This window comes from Microtus oregoni, unplaced genomic scaffold (assembly GCF_018167655.1).
Source record: "Microtus oregoni isolate MIOR12 unplaced genomic scaffold, Mior012 000028F_ref0000031, whole genome shotgun sequence".
NCBI classification, from domain to species: Eukaryota; Metazoa; Chordata; class Mammalia; order Rodentia; family Cricetidae; genus Microtus; species Microtus oregoni.
Genome location: NW_024543087.1, coordinates 13,197,105 through 13,219,940, shown reverse-complemented (window position 1 = coordinate 13,219,940; position 22,836 = coordinate 13,197,105). Strand labels below are relative to the sequence as shown.

Here is a 22,836-nt window from a genome sequence, read left to right as displayed (position 1 = left end):
GTGTCTCTCACCATCGTCCCTTACCGCAGAGGAGAAGGACGTGGCCGCCACACGTGCCCGGGTCACGTGGTGTGCGGTGGGCAGCGAGGAGAAGCAAAAGTGTGACGAGTGGAACGGAGCGAGCAATGGCAGGGTGACCTGCACCTCGTTCCCCACCACAGAAGACTGCATTACCGCAATCATGGTAGGGAGCCTGGGTCACGTGTGGTGCGGGCAGCGGGCTTCTTGGGCGCAGGCCATGGGCGTCTGCTTACAGTGAGGTTGGTCACCCAAGACGCCACTGTAAAGGAGGAAAGCCCAGAGCGGGTGGGCTTGGGGCCACGCTAACACATTGCTGCATGAAGAAGCAAGCACCTTCAAAGGTCTGAAAAGCAACTTGTGGAATTTCCACCCTTTTCATTAAAAGAACAATTTAGGGCTATTGGGGTAATTTAGAAAATATGGAAGATTTACTTCTCTCTCTCTCTTATACACACACACACACACACCCCACTTGAATGTAGTTTCAGAGAGTTTTGAAATTCCTCATTCCAGTTTTCTTTTATGTGCAGCTTAGAGCAATTCTGGATTGTATGGGTTATATACTTGATCCATTTTAAAAATAAACAGTATATATATATATATATACACACACACATACACACATACATATATATGTATATATATATGTATATATATATATATGTATGTGTGTGTGTATTTTAAAGACAGGGTTTCTCTGTGTAACAGTCCTGGCTGTCCTGGAACTCGCTTTGTAGACCATGTTAGCCTCAAACTCACAGAGATCCACCTGTCTCTGCCTCCTGAGTGTTAGGATTAAAGGTGTGCGCCACCACCGCCTGGCAGGAAACATTTTTTAATATTTATTTTACTTGTTGTGTACCTGTGAAAGAGTGTATTATAGGAGTCACATGCATGCAGTGGCCTCAGAGGCCAGAAGAGGGCATCGAGTCCCCTGGAACTAGAGTTAGAGACAGCTGAGGGCTGCCCTGTTGCTGCTCGAACTGTACTCAGGCCTCTGGAAGAGCAATGGGACCTTTAACTGCTGAGCCAGTCTCCAGCCCCCTCAATTATTTTTAATGTAATTGTAAAGAGACTGGAGAAAGTAGCTTTGCAACCTTGACGATCTGTGTTTCTAGCCATGAGTCGAGTTGACGAGCCAGCTTCTGGGTACCACTCTGCTGTGCTAATAGGCAGATGTTAGCTGAGAGCAGTTGTTCTCATGGTGTCTAGTCAGGTACAGGAACAGAGGACAGAGAGTGAGGGTCTCAGCTGTGTGGGTGACCTGCTCTGTCTCTACAGAAAGGAGATGCCGATGCCATGAGCTTGGATGGAGGTTACATCTACATTGCGGGCAAGTGTGGTTTAGTTCCTGTGCTGGCAGAGAACCAGAGTAAGTGGAGCTGATGTCTTTTCTTGGTCATTGCATATGAGGCTGACATGGGAGTCGGGAGGTGGGACCCCACTCACTAGATCTCGGAGAAGATGGGTGAGAGAAGCAGGAGAAAGAATAAACAAAAGGGGTCACCCTGTCCCCCCAAATTGACAGATCATGGATAGTTTACTTCTCGATCAAAACAAACATTTTTGGGGGATGGTGAAATGAGTCATCAGATAAAGACACTTCCTACCTGAGTTCAACACACTGGACCCACATAGTGGAAGGGATCGATTCCCATCAACTGTGCTCTGACCACCGCACATGCCATGTGCACACACACACACACACATACACACACAAAAGAAATAAATATGACTTAAACTTTTTTCATAGAACAACACAGAAAAATATACAAGTAAACAACTCAGTGACATTTTACAAATTGCACCCATATACTGGCCTCAGGAGTCACCTGGTGCCCTGCTGTCACCACAGTCCCTAAGAGCAGTAACTCCTGATTTCCAAAGACAAAAATCACCTCACCTCTCTTTTAATTAAGGGAGAAAGAACTGCACGTTTAATGTCTGCTGTGTCTTGCTCAGGATTGTTTTTGTGATATTCACTTACATAAATGTGTGGCTGTAAATTATTCAGTCTCATGGTTGTATAATATTCTCCTGTATGACTCTGCCATAGTTCTTCACCATTGCCTGGGGATGGCATTTGGGTGTTATTACTAATAGCACTGCTATGATCAGCCATGTCCTTGTCTATGATGGAAATGTCTAGTCCTCCTGCATTGAAATGCCACGTCATTCTCTTTGAATTTGGTCTTGTTTTGTGGGGATTCTAATGTTTATGGTTTTCAGTAACTCTGGGTATTCAATGGTGTTCCTCTTGTCTTCTTCAGAATCCCCCAAAAGCAATGGCTCTAACTGTGTGGACAGACCAGCGGAAGGTGAGTCGGGGTCAGGAAGAGGCAGGGGGATCCTAACCTAACCACCAAAAGAGGCTGGCCATCATGGACAGATACAGATAATTCATGGGGGGAATAATTATAATTAATGTTTCTATGGACCCACACGCTTGGTGGAGAACTTCCATGTGGTCACTCAGTGCAGTGTGATGTGGAAAGAGAAATGTCACTCCCCGCTTCTGTATGTTTGAGGAGACAGTGGCCTGGAGAATTCCCCAGTGCCTGGGATCTCACTCTTAGCTAGAGACAATGCTGGTGCCGATCCTGGCCTTGAATCCGAATGCCCAGCATCAGCAAGCCCAGGCTGTGTGCTCTAGACCCAGCTGCTTGTAGAGTCAGAGCTTGCTAAGTTTTGGAGACTTGGCTCTTGCTCTCGGAGGGGATGATACATTTGACAGCAGAACTCAATCCTATTAATGTCCTCACCATGCTGGGTTGGTTGTACTCAGCTCTGGGTGGTCCTTGTGCACATGCCCCCAGCATTCATGCAGCAGCTGATCTAGTGGTCATCGCTGCTCTTGCCTGATGCAGCTGCAGACGGCAATTTGTGCATTGTTGAGGCCACTCTCATTGGTCAGTGTCTGTGCCCACAGGTAAAGGCTTATAACTCAGCAACTTATGTGGCTGGTTGGGGACAGTCCCTTGTAATCACTTTTTTTTTCCTGTAACTTCTTCTTCCTCCTCCTCCTCCTTCTCCTCCTCTTCTTCTTCTTTTCTGTGACAGGGTTTTTCTGTAGCTTTGGAGCCTTCGTGGAACTAGCTCTTATAGACCAGGTTGCCTCGAACTCACAGAGATCTGCCTGCCTCTGCCTCCCGCGTACTGGGAGTAAAGGTGTATGCCACCACCACCACCTGGTCCTGTAATCACTTCTTAAGATCAATTTTTTATACTATTTTATTTCACAGCTCAGATCACTCTCCTTGTCATAGAACAACTTCTCTTCTCTTCTCTCTCTCTCTCTCTCTCTCTCTCTCTCTCTCTCTCTCACACACACACACACACACACACACACAAAATGGTCAAAGATCAATGTACTCTCCACTCATTTGCACCCTGGAGGTTAAGATGGCCTCTGTTACTGTTGTACAGGGTACTTCGCTGTAGCAGCAGTTAGAAAGGAAGATACTGGCTTCAGCTGGAGCTCTGTGAGAGGCAAGAAGTCCTGCCACACCGCTGTGGACAGGACCGCGGGCTGGAACATCCCTGTTGGCCTGCTCGTCAACCAGACCAGATCCTGCAGATTTGGTGAGGATGTGGGAGGGTCTCCCAAGAGGGTGGGAGAGTGGAGGCTGTGGAGCCTCAGGGAAGGAAGAGGGTAGGAGGTTTGCTGCTTGGCTGTGGCTTGCTGGTCTATTTTAGAATAATTGGGTTCTCCTGTGGTTACTTCCTGGCGCCCTGGAGGCACAGGCTGCTTGCTACAGAACACTTCCTAGTTTCCCCAACGTCACCCCACCCCTATGGAGATCCAGATCTCAATATCAACTTGCTTCCCCTGGACACGGGCTCTGAGTACTTCCTAGTGTCCCCTAAATTCCTCTCAGAGCCCAACCTTTCTATCCAGTGCCCACTTTGATCAGCATAAACCATGTCCTTCCTGCTGCAGGCTTGGTGATGCCAGGACACATGGCATCTCTTGGGCGTGAGCCCCGTTGTATTAGGATTAGGTCTTAGGTGCTGGTTAGGGCATATTTGGGGCACATGGTTGCTGTTCTTGCCAATCACCATGGTGCCTCCCGAGTCATGGGACAGTTGCTGCTGTGAGGTATGCAGCTCAGCTTTTCAGAGCCTGACATACCATGACTCTTCCAGCAGCGTAGGCTTCAGGAGTCTGACAGCAGGATCCTTGCTCAGGGGACAGGGCTTTGTGTCACCTCTAGTTCCTCCTGTCTTGGGTTAGATCACACAGTGGGTACATTTAGGTTAGGTCTAGCTACAAGGAACAGAAACCCTCCAAATGCCAGAGGCTTATGCAAGAAGGGTGCTTATTTCTCTCTCACATAAGAGAAGTTCAGGAGAGTGTTGTCTGGAGTTAGCACAGTGACAGCATGGTGTGAGGACCTGGGCCTTAAATATTCAGTTTCTTTGTTGGATGTGGCCAGTTCAACATGTTTTTACCATGTGCAAGCAGAGTGAAGAAAAGAGAGGGAGGGGGGACAATGGTGTGTGCCACGCCCGCCATGTGTGTGCGTGCATACTGATGCCAGGGAAGAGCCTTGGGTGTCATTTTCATGAACAAGGTCTCACCAATTAGGCTAGACTGGCTAGCTAGCCTGTCGTAGGCAGCCTCCTGGCACCTCCCTAGGCTTGGAATCACGAGTGCACGCTGCCACACCCGGCTTCTTTTGGTTCTGGCATTGAATTCAGGTCCTCACGCTTAGATGGCAAGCTCTTTAAGGACTGAACTTTCTCCCCAGCCCACACAACCCCCCCAACAGCATGATTATTGTTTATTAAGCCTCTGTAGTACATTTATCGATTAGAACAATGCCGTAGATGAAGAACATCATTATGAATGACCACTTTTAATTTAAAAAATTAAAATATGAGCCGGGCGGTGGTGGCGCACATCTTTAATCCCAGCACTCGGGAGGCAGAGGCAGGCAGATCTCTGTGAGTTAGAGGCCAGCCTGGTCTAGAAGAGCTAGTTCCAGGACAGGAACCAAAAAGAGCTACAGAGAAACCCTGTCTCGAAAATTAAAAAAAAAAAAAATTAAAATATGTTCAACCTTCTGAGTTAGCAGCTAGCTGAACTGTTAATAATCTGATCTATCTTTCTGCAATCATAAGTCTGGTAAGATAGCTTGAGTTTTCTAATGCAGGTAAAAATGCAACTTAACAGTCATTTCCAAATGTAATAGTGTATATAAAAAATTCATGCCTTTTAAGAATGTTTCCAGAGAGTTGGCACCTGGCACTCTTGAGCATGTCATTATACCATGGGTGTACCCAGCCACAGGGTTAACCAGTCACAGGGGTGTACTCAGTCACAGGGGTGTACCCAGCCACAGGGTGTACCAGCCACAGGGGTGTACCCAGCCACAGGGGTGTACCAGCCACAGGGGTGTACCAGTCACAGGGGTGTACCAGTCACAGGGGTGTACTCAGCCACAGGGGTGTACCAGCCACAGGGGTGTACTCAGCCACAGGGGTGTACCAGCCACAGGGGTGTACCAGCCACAGGGGTGTACTCAGCCACAGGGGTGTACTCAGCCACAGGGGTGTACTCAGCCACAGGGGTGTACCAGTCACAGGGGTGTACTCAGCCACAGGGGTGTACTCAGCCACAGGGGTGTACTCAGCCACAGGGGTGTACCAGTCACAGGGGTGTACCAGTCACAGGGGTGTACCCAGCCACAGGGGTGTACCAGTCACAGGGGTGTACCCAGCCACAGGGGTGTACCCAGCCACAGGGTGTACCAGCCACAGGGGTGTACCAGCCACAGGGTGTACCAGCCACAGGGGTGTACCAGTCACAGGGGTGTACCAGTCACAGGGGTGTACCAGTCACAGGGGTGTACTCAGCCACAGGGGTGTACCAGTCACAGGTGTGTACCAGCCACAGGGGTGTACTCAGCCGCAGGGGTGTACCAGCCGCAGGGGTGTACCAGGCACAGGGGTGTACCAGCCACAGGGGTGTACTCAGCCGCAGGGGTGTAGCAGCCACAGGGGTGTACTCAGCCGCAGGGGTGTATCAGCCACAGGGGTGTACTCAGCCGCAGGGGTGTACCCAGCCACAGGGTGTACCAGCCACAGGGGTGTACTCAGCCACAGGGGTGTACTCAGCCACAGGGGTGTACTCAGCTACAGGGTGTACCAGCCACAGGGGTGTACCAGTCACAGGGGTGTACCAGCCACAGGGGTGTACCAGTCACAGGGGTGTACCAGTCACAGGGGTGTACCAGTCACAGGGGTGTACTCAGCCACAGGGGTGTACCAGTCACAGGTGTGTACCAGCCACAGGGGTGTACTCAGCCGCAGGGGTGTACCAGCCGCAGGGGTGTACCAGGCACAGGGGTGTACCAGCCACAGGGGTGTACTCAGCCGCAGGGGTGTAGCAGCCACAGGGGTGTACTCAGCCGCAGGGGTGTACCAGCCACAGGGGTGTACTCAGCCACAGGGGTGTACTCAGCCACAGGGGTGTACTCAGCCACAGGGGTGTACCAGTCACAGGGGTGTACTCAGCCACAGGGGTGTACTCAGCCACAGGGGTGTACTCAGCCACAGGGGTGTACCAGTCACAGGGGTGTACCAGTCACAGGGGTGTACCCAGCCACAGGGGTGTACCAGTCACAGGGGTGTACCCAGCCACAGGGGTGTACCCAGCCACAGGGTGTACCAGCCACAGGGGTGTACCAGCCACAGGGTGTACCAGCCACAGGGGTGTACCAGTCACAGGGGTGTACCAGTCACAGGGGTGTACCAGTCACAGGGGTGTACTCAGCCACAGGGGTGTACCAGTCACAGGTGTGTACCAGCCACAGGGGTGTACTCAGCCGCAGGGGTGTACCAGCCGCAGGGGTGTACCAGGCACAGGGGTGTACCAGCCACAGGGGTGTACTCAGCCGCAGGGGTGTAGCAGCCACAGGGGTGTACTCAGCCGCAGGGGTGTATCAGCCACAGGGGTGTACTCAGCCGCAGGGGTGTACCCAGCCACAGGGTGTACCAGCCACAGGGGTGTACTCAGCCACAGGGGTGTACTCAGCCACAGGGGTGTACTCAGCTACAGGGTGTACCAGCCACAGGGGTGTACCAGTCACAGGGGTGTACCAGCCACAGGGGTGTACCAGTCACAGGGGTGTACCAGTCACAGGGGTGTACCAGTCACAGGGGTGTACTCAGCCACAGGGGTGTACCAGTCACAGGTGTGTACCAGCCACAGGGGTGTACTCAGCCGCAGGGGTGTACCAGCCGCAGGGGTGTACCAGGCACAGGGGTGTACCAGCCACAGGGGTGTACTCAGCCGCAGGGGTGTAGCAGCCACAGGGGTGTACTCAGCCGCAGGGGTGTATCAGCCACAGGGGTGTACTCAGCCGCAGGGGTGTACCCAGCCACAGGGTGTACCAGCCACAGGGGTGTACTCAGCCACAGGGGTGTACTCAGCCACAGGGGTGTACTCAGCTACAGGGTGTACCAGCCACAGGGGTGTACCAGTCACAGGGGTGTACCAGCCACAGGGGTGTACTCAGCCACAGGGGTGTACCAGTCACAGGTGTGTACCAGCCACAGGGGTGTACTCAGCCGCAGGGGTGTACCAGCCGCAGGGGTGTACCAGCTACAGGGGTGTACCAGCCACAGGAGTGTACTCAGCCGCAGGGGTGTAGCAGCCACAGGGGTGTACTCAGCCGCAGGGGTGTATCAGCCACAGTGGTGTACTCAGCCGCAGGGGTGTACCCAGCCACAGGGTGTACCAGCCACAGGGGTGTACTCAGCCACAGGGGTGTACTCAGCCACAGGGGTGTACTCAGCTACAGGGTGTACCAGCCACAGGGGTGTACTCAGCCACAGGGTGTACCAGCCACAGGGGTGTACTCAGCCACAGGGTGTACCAGCCGCAGGGGTGTACCAGGCATAGGGGTGTACCAGCCCCAGGGGTGTACTCAGCCACAGGGTGTACCAGCCACAGGGGTGTACTGAGCCACAGGCCACCTTCTTTCTATTGAGAAGCCAGACATACAGGGAGAAGGCAGGGTCTCTATTTCTGATTTAGAAGTACAAATAAGAAGTCAGATGTGGACCAGGTGCACAGTAGGTGGCCTCTGCTGCAGAGAGCCCTCAGGCCATTATGCACCTCAGCAGAGTTCCCACTACAAGACTGTGATGACAGGGCCCTCTGTGTGACTGTCCTGAGCACCAGGACTATCCTGTCCCTGTGGGTCTGTGGTTGGTGGTGGAATATTGTTCCGTGAGAATGAGTGTCCTCCTCTCCTGTCCACATACTGAGCTGAAACCAAGATAGGTCACTCGCTGGGTAAAGACCTTATGTTGACGCTGGCCAAAAGCACTAAGGTACCCCCTTCCTTCTGCCCAGATGAATTCTTCAGCCAAAGCTGCGCCCCTGGGGCTGACCCCAGATCCAATCTCTGTGCCCTGTGTGTTGGTGACGAGAAGGGTGAGAATAAGTGTGCCCCCAACAGCAAAGAGAGATACCATGGCTACAACGGGGCTTTAAGGTGAGTGAGTCTGGGACAGAGGCCACCAGCATCAGGCCTCAGCCCTCATTCTCGGTGCATGCCTCTGTGGCTCTAGGGCTTGGGTGTGGCCTGTCTTAGACAAGCCAAGAGCCAAGTGGGCAGTAGGAGCCAGAGCCTCCTATGACACCAGCATCCCGGAGCATGGAGGTTAGATGAGGATCGCAGGGGTTCAGCTTAACCGTCCAGCCAGCAACCCACGTGGGGCCTCGATGTTCTCAAATGTGGGGCCTCGGTGTTCTCAAGAGACATTTAGTTATCCCCCTCCCCCACTCGGGTCATTATCTTATGTTTTCACTTTCTCCTTGACTTTGGTCTTCAAGGGGCTGGAAAGATCGCTTGCTGCTCTTGTGGAAGAAATGAGTTCAGTTCAAGGACCCCTAACAGCTCCAAGGATCCAATGCTCTTTTCTGGCCTCCATGGGTACACACACGCACACACACACACACACACACACACACACACACACACACACACACTCTTTAGCCAGGCAGTGGTGGTACATGCCTTTAATCCCAGGACCCAGGAGGCAGAAGCAAGTGAATCTCTGTAGGTTCAAAGCCAGCCTGAGTGAGTTCCAGGACAGCCAGAGCTGTTACACAGAGAAACCATGTCTTGGAAAACAAAACAAAAAAAAGGGGGGGGGGAATTAAAAACAAAACAATAAAAAATTTAAATAGGTCTTTTTTTTAAAGAAAGGACAAAGAGAAAGCCCTCTTACAGTGTTATTTTCCAATAGTAATATTAAAAATTAGCTTTCAGATTTTGTTCATTTTAAGTGCTGTATGGGTCAGAACGACTGTGCAGCTCACATGTACTGGGGTGTTGTTCTCACGGCTCTGCTTAGTGTGTGGTGTGGATGTGGAGGCTCCTTCCTTATTTCTTCGCCAAGAGTATGCTTTACCACTAGATGGTGACACAGGTCCTCAGATGACAACGGTCAAACTGGACTTTGAGCCTTTAAATATAAATTTGACCATTTTGCTCCCAGGAAACAGTGACATCTTTACTATATGTGGGTGATTTGTAAGCTTTCATTTTTTTTAAAGAAAGATTTACTTATTTTTACGTGCCTTAGTATTTTGCCTGCTTGTGTGTCTATGTGAATGTTGGATCTTCTGTAACTGGAGTTATAGACAGCTGTGAGCTGCTATGTGGTTGCTGGGAATTGAGCCTGGGTTCTCTGGAAGAGCAGACAGTACCCTTAACCCCCGAGCCATATCTCCAGGCAAACACTGATTTTTTTTTAAGTGTACAAAAAAATGTCCTCAAGGATTCACAAATAGAAAAGCTACAGTAAGATTGCACTTAGAAATACTAAGTAGATAAGTTTGATGCGAACCCAAGGGCGTCCTGTGACCCATTTTCCTCGGACTTGCAGCACAATATTGATATAATTCCTCTGAAAATACCTGCACATCGGTGCTCCTGTTTATGCTAAAAGACACTGCTTTGTCTTCTTCCCAGTTAAATCCAGAATCTAGACTGGGGATATATAACAAAATAATCCAAAGCTAGAGCCAGGAGTCTTGTTTTCTCTTACATCTATCTAAGATTCATTTAGGCTAGTAAAGGGCAGGTTGGGTTTCATCACGGCATCTTCAGACACACGTGGCATTATATTCTGTTCCCATTTGTTCCCCTGACCTCTGGCCAATTGCTCCTCTTTCTTCCCCAGCTCATTCCATCTTTGCTTCCCTACTACATGTGTTACTCTACTCTCTCTCTTTTCCAGCTTCTCTAAGATATCTCCCTTCCAGGGATGGGGTGATGGCTCAGCAGTTTAGAGTCCTGACTGCTCTTGCAGAGGACCTAGGCTTGATTCTTAGCATCCACAGGGTGGCTCACAGTCTTCTCTGGCCTTGACAGGGCACCAGGCAGTCATGTGGCACACAGACATTAAAGAAAACAATCATACACATAAAATAAAAATAAATGTCTTTTTTTTAAAATAATCTCTTTCTTCTCATGGTTATTATTCTGATTACACACACACACACACACACACACACACACACACACACACACACACACTTTTACATTCAGGCTCCACATCTGAGAGAAAACATATACTATTTGTCTTTCTGAGTCTGGTTTATTAACATGATAATCTCCAGTTTCATCCGCAAACATAATGATTTCCTTTTTCTTTAAGCTTCCACTGTGAATATGTAGCACGTTTTCTTTACCCTTCATCTGTTGGTTGTCATCTTGGCTGCTTCCGTTTCGTGGCTATTGAATAGAGCATCTATAATCATGGCTATGCAAATATCTCTGTCCTTTGTGTATATACTCAGGTGGGTGCAGCTGGGCCAGATGACAGCTTTAGTTTCAGGGCTGCAAAGAACGTCCGTAGTGGCTGCGCAGGTTTAATGCCTGCATTCGTAACCAGCCTACAAATACTACTGGTTCTTAACGTGTAGCTTTCAAGTATTTTTTTTTTATGACTTCCTGCTATGGTATAAAACCTTGCCTCTCCCACTGCCTCCCATCTGTCCTTCTACTGCCTCAGCCCCAAACTTTGCCTGTCTTGACACCTGGATTTGTCTTATCGATGTTTGTATTGTTTTGACTACTCCAGCACTGTTTTCATATTTAATATGTGGCGCGAGGGTGTATGTCCCTCGCCAGGCACGGAGGTGCCTAGGAGTTGATCTCACATCACCAGACTTTTGAGGCCAGAGCTTTTTATCCACTGAGCCATTTCCTCAGCCCATGTTTTTATCCCAAATGCTCTGAAATTTTATTTCTCTATGCAAATCCTCTCTACTTTATTAAATTGGGCAGTTGGTGGGCATTTCACCAAATTATTCGGTCTTGGAAAACAATTATTTTGTTGACAATGTCTATTCTCTTTTCTCTAGCTTCTCTTGAAGCCTTGTTTTTTAAGCCACGGACCCTGCGGATCACCATCTGATCTCCTACAGTTCCTTAGCTAGTCTTTTACTTCCAGTTTTGGCAAAATTTGCTTGGTTTTATATTTTAATCTTATCTCATCTTAAAGCATGTTTGTGGCGAGGACTATTCATTTCTTTTTAAATGCATTTATTTATTTTATATGTATTTTGCCTACATGTATGTCTGCATACTACCTATATGTCTGGTGCCCTCAGAGTCAAAAAAAAAAGGAGTCAGATCCCCTGGAACTGGGATTATGGATTATTATGAGCTGCCATGTAGATGATGGGAATAGAACCCGGGTCCTCTGCAAGAGCAGCCGATGCTTTTAACCACTGAATCATCTCTTCAGCCCCTAATTTTTTTTTTAAATTTTTAAAAAAAATTTAAAAAAAAATTTGGTTTCTTGGACAGGATTTCTCTCTGCCACTGTCCTGGCTGTCCGGGAACTCTCTTTTGTAGACTAGGCTGGCCTTGAACTCACTGAGATATGCCTGTCTCTAGACCCCATTTTTTACTTCCTTTGTATATCTCTTTGTATTACAACTATTTCTATTTTCCTTTGTTTGCTTCATGAATGTTTCATTTCTTGATATCTTTAATGATATTAAGTAAGTGTAGTTTGTAAAAAAAAAAATCCTCTCCCTTATACTGTCTCTGAATCTTGGGGGTATTCTTTTGGTATAACCTTCTATGTTCTCCCTTCAAACATCTGATGGCTTCAGCCTGTTTCCCCACATTTGAGAGTAAGGGGGGTGGGCTGTTCTTAGTTTCTACCAGTCTTCCAGTCTTAGTGGCACTGGGCCTCATGGTAGGGCTCCTGGTTTCGTGAGCACCAGAGTCTACGGATATTTTCTTGACTTCATCCGATTCTCCTGCTTCGTGGGAAGGATAGTCCTAATATCAGCCTGGGGGAGCACAGGCACTGACTTCATCTTCTAGAACATAGACTTTTCAGTTTATTTATTTTTTTAATGCATGTTGATAGGGAATGTTGAGATAAAGGTCTTACTCTGTAGCACAGGCTTTCTTCAAACTCACAGCAGTCCTCTTGCCTCAGCTTCCAGAGTGCTGGGATAATAGCCATGAGGCATGAGCCCTTGCCCAGCTCACCTTCTGCTTCTGCCTTCCCCTGGGTTTGTTGTCCTATTCTGCAGTGTTGTCAAGGTTCAGCCTTCCTAATGGTTGAGACGTGAGGGCACCTGTGTGAAGTTTTACCCAGTCACCCTGTCTCAGCTGCTTTCAATGACATCTTGTCTTTCCAATTGCGGAGTCTGGAGTCCTGTGGTGCATGTCAACTTTCCTCTGAGCTGCTACCGTCCCACCTTATGCCACAGCTTTGTCCCTTCAGTTAGGCCAGTACCGCTTGGCCATCGTCTTTCCAGATTCCAAAGCTGGTCATTGTTTCTCTTTTATAAGTTTATGGGTTAAAAAAGAAAAATCTCACCAGCGTTGTTTCCTTGGCATTTTAGAGGGAGAGAAGATGCACAGATGCTTGCAGATGCCATCTTAAATTTTAAATTCCTGGAAATAGTTCCAACTTTTGCATGTTTACTTCCATGGTTTAGTTTTGGGAATGTGTGCCACAAATATTTATGAAAATTCTAATGGTTTCTCTCTTGTGGTATATTTATTTTGGGAAATATTTTAGGTGCCTGGCTGAGAAAGCAGGAAATGTTGCATTTCTGAAGGACTCCACTGTCTTGCAGAACACTGATGGTATGTGAGGCCGTTTCACTTCCTCTTTCAAAGCAATCTTTAGCACCATAGCACACCCTCATCTTCGGGTTTGTATTTGAGCAGATAACACAACTCTTTTCAGACTTTTGACTAGAAGGACTCTATTTATATTTATTTATTCATTCATTCATTCATTTGAGACAGGGTCTTGGGTTTTTGTTTTTGCTTTTTGGGGTTTTGTTTGTTTGTTTTTTTGAGACAGGGTTTCCCTGTGTAGCTTTGGAGCCTATCCTGGAACTCACTCTGTAGACCAGGCTGGCCTTGAATTCACAGAGATCTGCCTGCCCCTGCTTTCCAAGTGCTGGGATTAAAGGTGTGTGCCACCACCGCCCAGCTAGGGTCTCATTTTATAGCTCAACCTGGAACTTACTATGTACCTCACATGAACCTTGAACTTATGGAAGTCTTTCTATCTTGGCAAGTTGAGTTCTGGGAATTATAGTCATGAACTGGTGAATTCTAAAGTCTCCAGCACATTAGGCAGCATGGGAACATCTGTGATGTCACAGTGATTTTGAAGCAATTCACACACACATACACAGATATGTACACATTCATGGACATATGCACATACATACACATACACACATATACACATTCACACAGACATGCATTTGTATGTCTACATATACAAATTCACACACATACACATTCACAGACATACACACATACACACATTCACACAGACATATTCACACACACCACCAGCTGTAGCTGGTAGCACCTGTGAAGAAACTCACACTCTGTCTATACTTGATGAAACAAGCACAGATAGTAATAGCAAGTGAATATATGTAGATCAAATTTCCTTTTGAAAAAAAAAGTAAATAGAGGCCTTCCTTCAGCTTGGTCAGAAATTCCTTGAGAGTCAGTGAGTTAAAATCTACAGGAACATGTAGGTTATGAAGGATAGTGTGCCAGCCACCATTTGAACAAGAACCTCCCCTTTTGTCTCTAGATTAGGAAAGCAAAACTAGGTATTCAACTCTTGCCTGACATTTGGTACTTCTCCTCAGCCTCCCACCTCTGCCTCCGCAGGCCACTTGCTGATTTGTTCAGTAAGCTGTCAATCTTACCTCTTCTTTTTTTTCCTTCTTCCGGCCTGTTGTTTCTGGGTGAGCATGCTTGGGTTAGGAAACCCCTGAGTCCAAAATTATCAGTATTAAGTAGAGGAACTCCCAGAGGACTCCAGAGTACTCCAGGAGGACGGCGAGGTGTTTCCCAAGGAAGGAGAGTCAAGTGCAAGCTTGGTTGATGAGCCTGCGAGCCTGTGTGTGCACACTCAGACACGCCTGCACCTACCCCTGGTATTTAAGGCAGCCTGTGTGATATTCAGGGATCAGACTGATGTGGAGGTTCTCGGGTACTTAATAGCTGTATTTATTGGAATTAAGTAAACACACTCAATGTACTCATGGAGTTCCCTATTTTTTCCATGTTGTACTGAAATGAGAGGGAAAAGTTTATCTTTATTTGAAAGTCCGAGTTTGGAAATGCTTTTGAATTGGAAACTGTTTCAAGATTGACATATCTACCGTGTGGGAAATCCTGCACTTGACCTCATGTGCTGAGTCACAGCCTGAATGCAGTCACTCTGGAAACCCTGTGCAATATCACCTTCAGGTGACCTCTGTAATTTGCACGTGAAACATAATGGAATTTTTGCATTGCCACCTCCATGGTATTTCATGGTGTATAAGCAAATGTTCTAAAATTTGAACAAATTCCAAAGCAAAAGTATTTCTAGTCCTAAACATTTGGAATAAAGGATACTCAACATGTTTTCTTTTTTGGAACCTACTAGAAAATATATGGCTAGATAGCATTCTTTTGTAAAAGGAGGGGCTGGGAAGATTTATGTCAGTGGGTAAAGTGCAAGTCGTGCAAGCGTTAGGACCTGAGTTCAGATCCCCAGTGACCATGTAAGAAGGCAGATGAGGATCCTATGCCTCCAGTCCCAGCTCTGAGTCTAGCTCAATCAATGAGCTCTGAGTTCAGCTCAAGACTGTACCTCACAAAATGAGTGAAGAAGTGATTGAGGAAGATAGCCAGGTATCAACCTCTCACCTCCACACATACCTTCGCAGGCAAGCACACCTGCACATATGTGTATACACACATACAACACACATACATACACACAAAAACACACACAGACACAAATACTTAAAAGATGATTTAAAAGATTGATTGAGATACAACTTGAATATTGAACATCCACCCATTGTCTGTGTACAATTTAGTAGGGTCTGGCACATTCAGAGTGATAAACGACCAATATGGTCCCACTCCATAATACTCATCTGAACAACATGAAGAACCCCTTGTTGGCAGACCACCATCTTTGCTATCCTGTCAATATGACTTTGCCTGTTCTCATAAATGCAATCACTTGTGGCCTTTTGTAGCTGGTTTCTTTCAACCGAGCATCTTGATTTTGAGTGTCAGCCATGTTACCGCAAGTATGAGCTTTACTCCCTTTGTTACTGAATAAGATCTTTTACATGGCTGGACGGTGATGCTTGCCATATCTGTAGCCAAATAGCTTGTGCAGAATCAAGCTTCGTTTCGTCTCCTGCGGCTCATCACAGCCTATGTATGACTTTCAAAGGAGTCATACCGATACAGAAAGGATGCCTTGACCAAGCAGCTAGCTGTGGCTAATGACACCTTTGTCTCACCAGGAAAGGGCACTGAAGAGTGGGCTAGGAACTTGAGGCTGGAGGACTTTGAGCTGCTGTGTCTTGATGACACCCGGAAGCCGGTGACTGAGGCTAAGGACTGCCACCTGGCCATAGCCCCAAATCATGCTGTGATATCTCGGACAGACAAGGTGGAAGTCCTTCAGCAGGTGCTGTTTGACCAACAGGTAAGGGCCACCAGGGTCCCCGAGCAAGTCCTTCACTGCATGAGCTCCTATAGAAGGTACTCATTCATTCAAGCCTTTCTTTCTAGCCCCTCTGCTTGATTCACGGGGATAGCATTTGCTCCACGCTAGGAGTATTTCTAGAGGATCAGTTAGGCTCTTTGGTCCTGGACGTGAACTCGTGTCATGGTCCAGAGGAAATTCTGCCCTTTCCTCTCTGCTCTTTCCTTTCATGGCTTATATTAGTGAGCAGGCCAAACAGGCAATGCTTACAACAAAGTCCATAGAGCAGCAATCCCAGAGATCACTCCACGTGTGGGAGACACAAGGTCCTCGTACTTACAGATAAGCACCAGGAAACCAGGAATGTTAATCACGCATTGTCCTTCAAGGAGATGTATAAGATGTATAAGAGAGCTGGGAACTGATGTGGTTAACCGCCTGGTGACTTCTGTGCTATCTGCATGGCCAGGCCACACTGACCCCAGACTCTCCGGTTTATCTCAGTCAATCTATTGCACTTTCCTCCCCGAGACACTTATCAGGAGCATTGTGTGCCTTGAGCCAACTCCCCCAGTTAATCTGTAAGCCGATCTTTATGGAAGATGTCATTTGTATTTTACAAGAGTTTTGATGCAATCATGTCTTAAGCTTCGTTGTATTGTATACGTGGGACGGAGTTGATTAACACCAGGAAACACTTTCCAAATTGCACTGTGCTTAAGTACGCCTAATTGTACACCTGGAGTTAACTACTCCATGTCAGATTTGTGAAGTTTGATCAACACTGGCTATGAGTCATGTTGAACCGGACTTCCTTATTGCTTTCCCATGGATTGATACTCTGCTGGCTGTGGTAATTGTAGGGACCCCCGCACCCATGGATTTAGGGCTGATTGTGTTCTGGGGTGTCCTGTCCTAGTCTCTGGTTTTCCTATTACAACATGCTGGACCTGGGTATGCCTTTTGAGCCCAACAGTCCTGGGCATGGAGAAAGGACTGTTGCTAAGAAGGGCTGAGTATCCTGCAATGACCCAGCTCCTAGAAGCATGGGAGTTTTCCCTCTCCTGTTGCCCCTCTGGACAGCTGGAATGATAAAATGTTCTAGATGACCAGCTTTTGGGGCAGATCTCAAAAAATCATCATCTGACCTCTGATCACCAGCAAGATGTTCTACAGGAAGCAAGAACAGATTTAGTAGGAGGGGAGATGTGGAAGGCAAGGTCGGAAGTGAGGCAAAGCCTGGGCCTTGGCCAGAGTGGGCGAGCTTCCAGGAGCAAGGTTTGGGAAGAGTCGTGCAAGTCAGGGAAAGGAACACTGTTGCCTTTCTGCTCTGCTCCTTACCCGGGATGAGAACCCTTGACTTTCCCATCTTCTCTTTTGACTACTCATGGACTGTTGGTTCTTTTGACACAGAATCAGTTTGGAAGAACTGGATCGAGGTGCCCAGGGGAGTTTTGCCTGTTCCAGTCTAAAACCAAAAATCTTCTGTTCAATGACAACACTGAGTGTTTGGCCAAGCTCCATGGCAAAACAACATATGACAAGTACCTGGGACAGGAGTATGTCGTAGCCACCGCTAATCTGAAGCAGTGCTCAAGCTCCCGTGAGTGGATTCTAGATGGAATTACTGAGGAAGCAACCTGGCAGAATGTAGCGGACTTTCTTTTGGGCCGCCAAATCGCTCCTAAATCATGATATGGAGACTTCTTATTAGATACGAATGTTCCACCTTAAATTATGCTTGTCTTGTTAGCTCTTATAACTTATTTTAACCTGTTTCTCTTCACCTATACTTCTCCTCAGAGTTTTTAAACCTTTCTTTCATTCTGTATGTCTTCCTTTTTCTACTTCTGTATCTGGATGACTGGTGACTGCCTGGCTGCCTGACCCCAGTCATCTTCCATTTCTTTCCTTCTTCTCTTCTCCTCTCTCTCTCTCTCTCTCTCTCTCTCTCTCTCTCATCTAGATTCCTCCTCCTACTTATTCTCTCTGCCCATCAGCCCCAATTATCCCTCAACTGTCTAGCTATTGACCATTTAGCCTTTTATTAGACCAATCAGATGCCTTAGGCAGGTAAGGTAAAACAGCAACACATCTTTGCCTAGTTAAATGAATGCAGTATAAACAAGTGTAATGCACCTTTACATAGTTAAAACAATATTCTGCAGTATAAACAAATGTAGTAGCACATCTTTACATAGTTCAAGTAATATTCCACAACAGGAAAAGGTCAAAGTTCAGAGGCCAAAATACATGTAGAAATATAAATTCCTTAAAAACTTAAAATGTAGAGCCAAAACGATGGTTTAGGGGTAAGAGTACCCACAGCTCTTCCAGGTGACTTGGGTTCAGTTCTAAGCACCTGTCCATGTGGCAGCTCACAATGTGTGCAATTCCAGTTCCAGGGGATTTAACACCCTCTTCTGGCCTTTGTGGGTACCAGGCATGCATGGGGTGCTCAGACATACATGATGCACGCAAAACACCAATACACATAACAAAATTAATTCAAATATAGGAAGGTGTATAATTTAATTCTTGAACACCATTTGGAAGAGCGCCAAGAGATGTAGCCCAGTTAGTAGCGTATTTGCTTATCACGTATGAAGCCCTGTGTTCAATCTCTAACGTAGTATAAACTTGTTGTGGTGCACACCTGTAATTCCAATACTTAAAAAGTAGAGGCAGGAGGATCAGATGCTCAAAGTCATCCTTTGCCAAATATGGAGATTGAAAACAGTCTGAGGTACCTGAAACCCTAACCCTATCTCAAAAAAAGATTTCACATAAGTATACATTCACACACACACACACACACACACACACACACACACACACTCAGATCGTTGAAGGACTTTCAGAAGTGATCCTCAAGTTTCAGCATGCACTGGCTCCCTGTGCACAGTGGCCTTGTGAATCCCTATATCTGGTCCCCCACTCAGAGGCAGAGGCCTGACAGATGTTGTGGTCCAGGGGTAGGAACAGGCCCAGAATCTCTTTGTTAGCTGTTCTAAACTTAGGATGATTTTTGTCCCCAAAGGAGACATTTGGCCTTTCCTAGAAACATTTTTGATGACTGCAGTTTTGTATGTACTGCTGGTACCTGGCAGTAAAGCTGGGTAGTTAGCAAGCAATGCACAGGATACCCCATCCTACAAAAAGGTTTATCAGGTTCCCCATGCTGATTGCATAGAGATGAGGAGCCAAGTTCTGTATTGATTGGCTTCTTGGGCTACTGTATTGCAGGTTGACCTAGGGCTATTGGATAAACCATGTGAACAGGTAGCACTGGTGTAGAGGCCACGTGCCCAAGGACAGAGCTGCTTCCCATGCTGCCCCTAGCTCATGGCACAGTGACTCAGCCAAGGCAGATGCTCAGCCACTGTTTGCAGATGAAGGATGAGCAAATAGATCGCTCTTCACTGTGCACATTTTAGAAGTCAGAGGACCACGCGTGTCTTGTGGACCTGAGAGGTGTGAGCTGATTCACTTAGAGGTGGAGTCAAGTGGCCCCCAGGTCAGAGCAGGAGGCCATAGTTGCTAGAAGAGGCTGCAGAGAACACATGGGGGGATGAGGCAAGCCCTGACTCACAATGGTGGGGCAGGGCTGGGATAGTGTTTTCAAGACCTCTTTGATTTATAGATTTGAGGAAAAAAATCTGTTCCTGAATGTCCTGCTTTCTGTGTCCCACAGCACTCCTGGAAGCCTGCGCTTTCCTTACCCAGTGAAAACACCGAGCCAATGGCCAAGCCTTCCCAGGGAGCTTCAGCCCAGATCCATGGCGTGTTGGGGTCTTGCAGAAAGGGGGGTTCGCTGATCATCTCTTCTTATAACTCTCTGCTGTCACTTTAGGTAGAAATAAAATGAGAAATTGTGTTGGCTTTCTCTTCCTATGAAGTGTCACTCATCATGTCTCAAATTTTACACGGAAATCATGTGTCTGACCAAAGGCTTCTGTACACTTGGGCCCTCCTTGTGAGCTTTCCAGGCCCAGCCCTTCTTTGTTCTGAAGTTCTGGGCACAATGCCCATTGATCTGGAATCGGGGGACAAGCCAACGGACGATTTCTTTCCAAAAGAGATCTGGTTTATTCACGCAGATATCACAGTACAGACAAATATGTGTGTCCCAGATCATGTGTGCCTGTGTATGTACATGTGTGCCTAACATATGTTTGTATACATGACGGTGCGTGCTCCTCACACTAATACTCATGCATGTGTGTGCACATCATGTGAAGGCCAGAGGACACTCTTGAAGGTCACTGCTCAGGGACTGTCCACCTTTCTCTCTTTCTGAAAGAGGCTGTCCTAGTTGGCTATTGCTGTGATAAACACTTCATCCACCAAAGTGACTTGAGGAGGAAAGGGTTTGTTTCCTCTTACAGCATGCAGTCCATTGTGAAAGGAAGGAAGGAAGGCCAGGAACCCAAGGCAGGAACCCGGATGCAGAAACCAAAGCAGAAACCATGAAGGAGTGTTGCTTACTATCTCGCTCCCTGATTTCTCAGGAGCTCAGCCTGATTTCTTATAGCACCCAGGTCCACCTACCCAGGGGAAGCATTGCTCACATTGGACTGAGACCTCCCACATCAATCATTAATCAAGAAAATGGCTCACAAATTTGCCTACATTCAATATTATGGAAGCATTTTCTCAATTAAGGTTCCCTCTTCCTAAATGACTTTAGCTTGTGTCAAGTTGATAAAAGAACTAGAAAGCACACAGGGTTTTCTCCATTGGCCTGGAACTTGTCATACTGCAAAGGCTGGGTGGTGTGCCCTAAGAACCTTGCCTATCTTTAAAAATACGGGATCTGGGGATCGAACTCATGCCCATATGCTTTCAGGGTAGACACCTTACTGACTGAGCTATTTCCCAGCCACCCACTCACTAGTTCTCCTACCCATTTGCTCCAATGAGCTCATCAGAGAACAGACAATACTCCGTCATGCATTTGCCCAGTGTTCCCCATTGCTAACAAAAATGGGTATCTCTGTTGCCACCTGCAGATTCTTCTGGAATTTTTAGAAAAGGGATCAAGACTCGTTTTTGTTTTTTTATTTTTCCATTTGCTACATTGGATTAAGGCTAGACCTCTCCCTCCACTAACTTGAGTCTATTCTATGAGAAACATTTGATGGTAGAGTTTAGTGCTCACAAATTTAAAACATGGCAATTTGTTGTGGGATATATTGATCACACTCTGACCACTCCTAAGACTGCCAATAAAGTTTACCGTGAATCAGAGGATGGAGCTAGCTAGTAACTGACCAGAATCACCCATAGAGGTTTTGGAGGACTCAGGACATATAGAGAGACACAGGAAGAAGTAGGGAGAAGTTAGAAAGAGTCATGGCAGTTTGAATTAAGAAAGAAGAGAGAGAGAGGCACTCACTGGTCATTTCTCCACTACTTTTGATCAAATTTTAACCCCATATCTGACTCCTGAGTTTTTATTAATAATAGAATAATTTAGATAATAGCTATAATATTTAGACAATGTGAGTCTGCTTGAATAAATCAGACACTAAAGTGAAATTAATGATCTATCAGTGGGCTGGGTGTGGTAGCATGTGGGAGGAAGGCCGCTTCAAGGCCACTTAGCCCTGAAATAATTACATAGAAACTGTATTAATTAAATCACTGCTTGTCCCATTAGCTTTAGCTTCTTATTGAATAACTCTTACATCTTAATTTAACCCATTTCCATTAATCTTTGCATCAACACAAGGTCGTGGCCTACCAGCAAAGTTTCAGTACATCTGTGTCCTTTGGGGGCTCCATGGCTTCTCCCTGACTCTGCCCTTCTTTCTCTGAGCATTCACTTTAGTTTCCCCTGCCTAGCTCTTTCTGACCTGCTCTGCTATGGACTCAAAGCAGTCTTTTATTAACCAATGGTATTCACAGCATACAGAGGGGAATCTCACATCACCTCCCCTTTTCTGTTTAAATAAAAAAAACAAAGGTCTTTAACTTTAACATAGTAAAATTACATATAACAAAACAGGTATCAAGCAAGAATTATAGTTGCAATATTTATATCTACTTTATCTTTTATCATAACTAAGGAAAACTATAACTATAAATTCTTCAACTCCATCAAAGACCCCAGAAGGATACAATATTACCTAAGTTAACAGGAAATGTATTGTAAGCAATTTCCAAAACTCTAGAAATGACAGAGACATCTTGCTGCCTAAACAGTCACCCAAATTTCTTCTGTACCATTGGGGCATCCATCTTCAGCCTATAGGCCCAGCAGACTTTCCCATGAAGCAGGAAATTTCAAAGACAGTTCCACCTACATTGGCAGTTTGCCAGCCACTTTCTTTTGTGTCCTGCAGAATGCCTGGCAGATTCTTTGGTGTAGCAGGAACCCCAAAGGATGGTCTCACATTTAGGCAAGTTCAGCAGTCATTTCTCTGCAGGTTCCGCATGTCCAGTTCATCAAGCAGTCTAGGCAAGAGCAGTTTCTTTCCAAATGGCTCCCAAAAGCAGCTACATAAGGAGCCTCTTCAATGCCCATCTTCCTCTTGAAGTAGTTGGTGTTACCAGTAGCAGCTGTGTCTCATTGTCATGAAAAGTCCTAAACTCTTAAAACATTTTAAATGCCATATTCTGAAGGTCTCTGAAAGACTTGAAGAATTCCTATCTAACCGAAATATATATATATAAAATATATATATATAATATATATATAATATATATATACTAACTAACGTGACTACAAGCTTGACTATTATGGATGATTATCTATTAACCTATATTTCTTAATTATCT

The 22,836-nt window shown here is 46.6% G+C and overlaps 1 protein-coding gene across 3 annotated transcripts in view; it reads left to right on the top strand.

Moving 5' to 3' along the window:
• Window positions 1–19,929, top strand: part of Ltf (lactotransferrin) — a 29,258-nt gene extending 9,329 nt beyond the window's left edge. For 2 of the 3 annotated variants that reach the window (XM_041677246.1, XM_041677245.1), the window contains 9 exons: window positions 30–184; window positions 1,303–1,393; window positions 2,292–2,339; window positions 3,448–3,603; window positions 8,387–8,528; window positions 13,096–13,163; window positions 15,869–16,053; window positions 17,467–17,656; window positions 19,748–19,929. In XM_041677246.1, coding sequence (XP_041533180.1) covers window positions 30–184; window positions 1,303–1,393; window positions 2,292–2,339; window positions 3,448–3,603; window positions 8,387–8,528; window positions 13,096–13,163; window positions 15,869–16,053; window positions 17,467–17,656; window positions 19,748–19,782 — 1,070 coding nt within the window. In that variant the 3' untranslated portion in view covers window positions 19,783–19,929. The remainder of the gene's footprint in view (window positions 1–29; window positions 185–1,302; window positions 1,394–2,291; window positions 2,340–3,447; window positions 3,604–8,386; window positions 8,529–13,095; window positions 13,164–15,868; window positions 16,054–17,466; window positions 17,657–19,747) is intronic. The other variant, XM_041677247.1, reaches the window with a different exon arrangement.
• The last annotated feature ends 2,907 nt before the right edge of the window (window positions 19,930–22,836 follow it).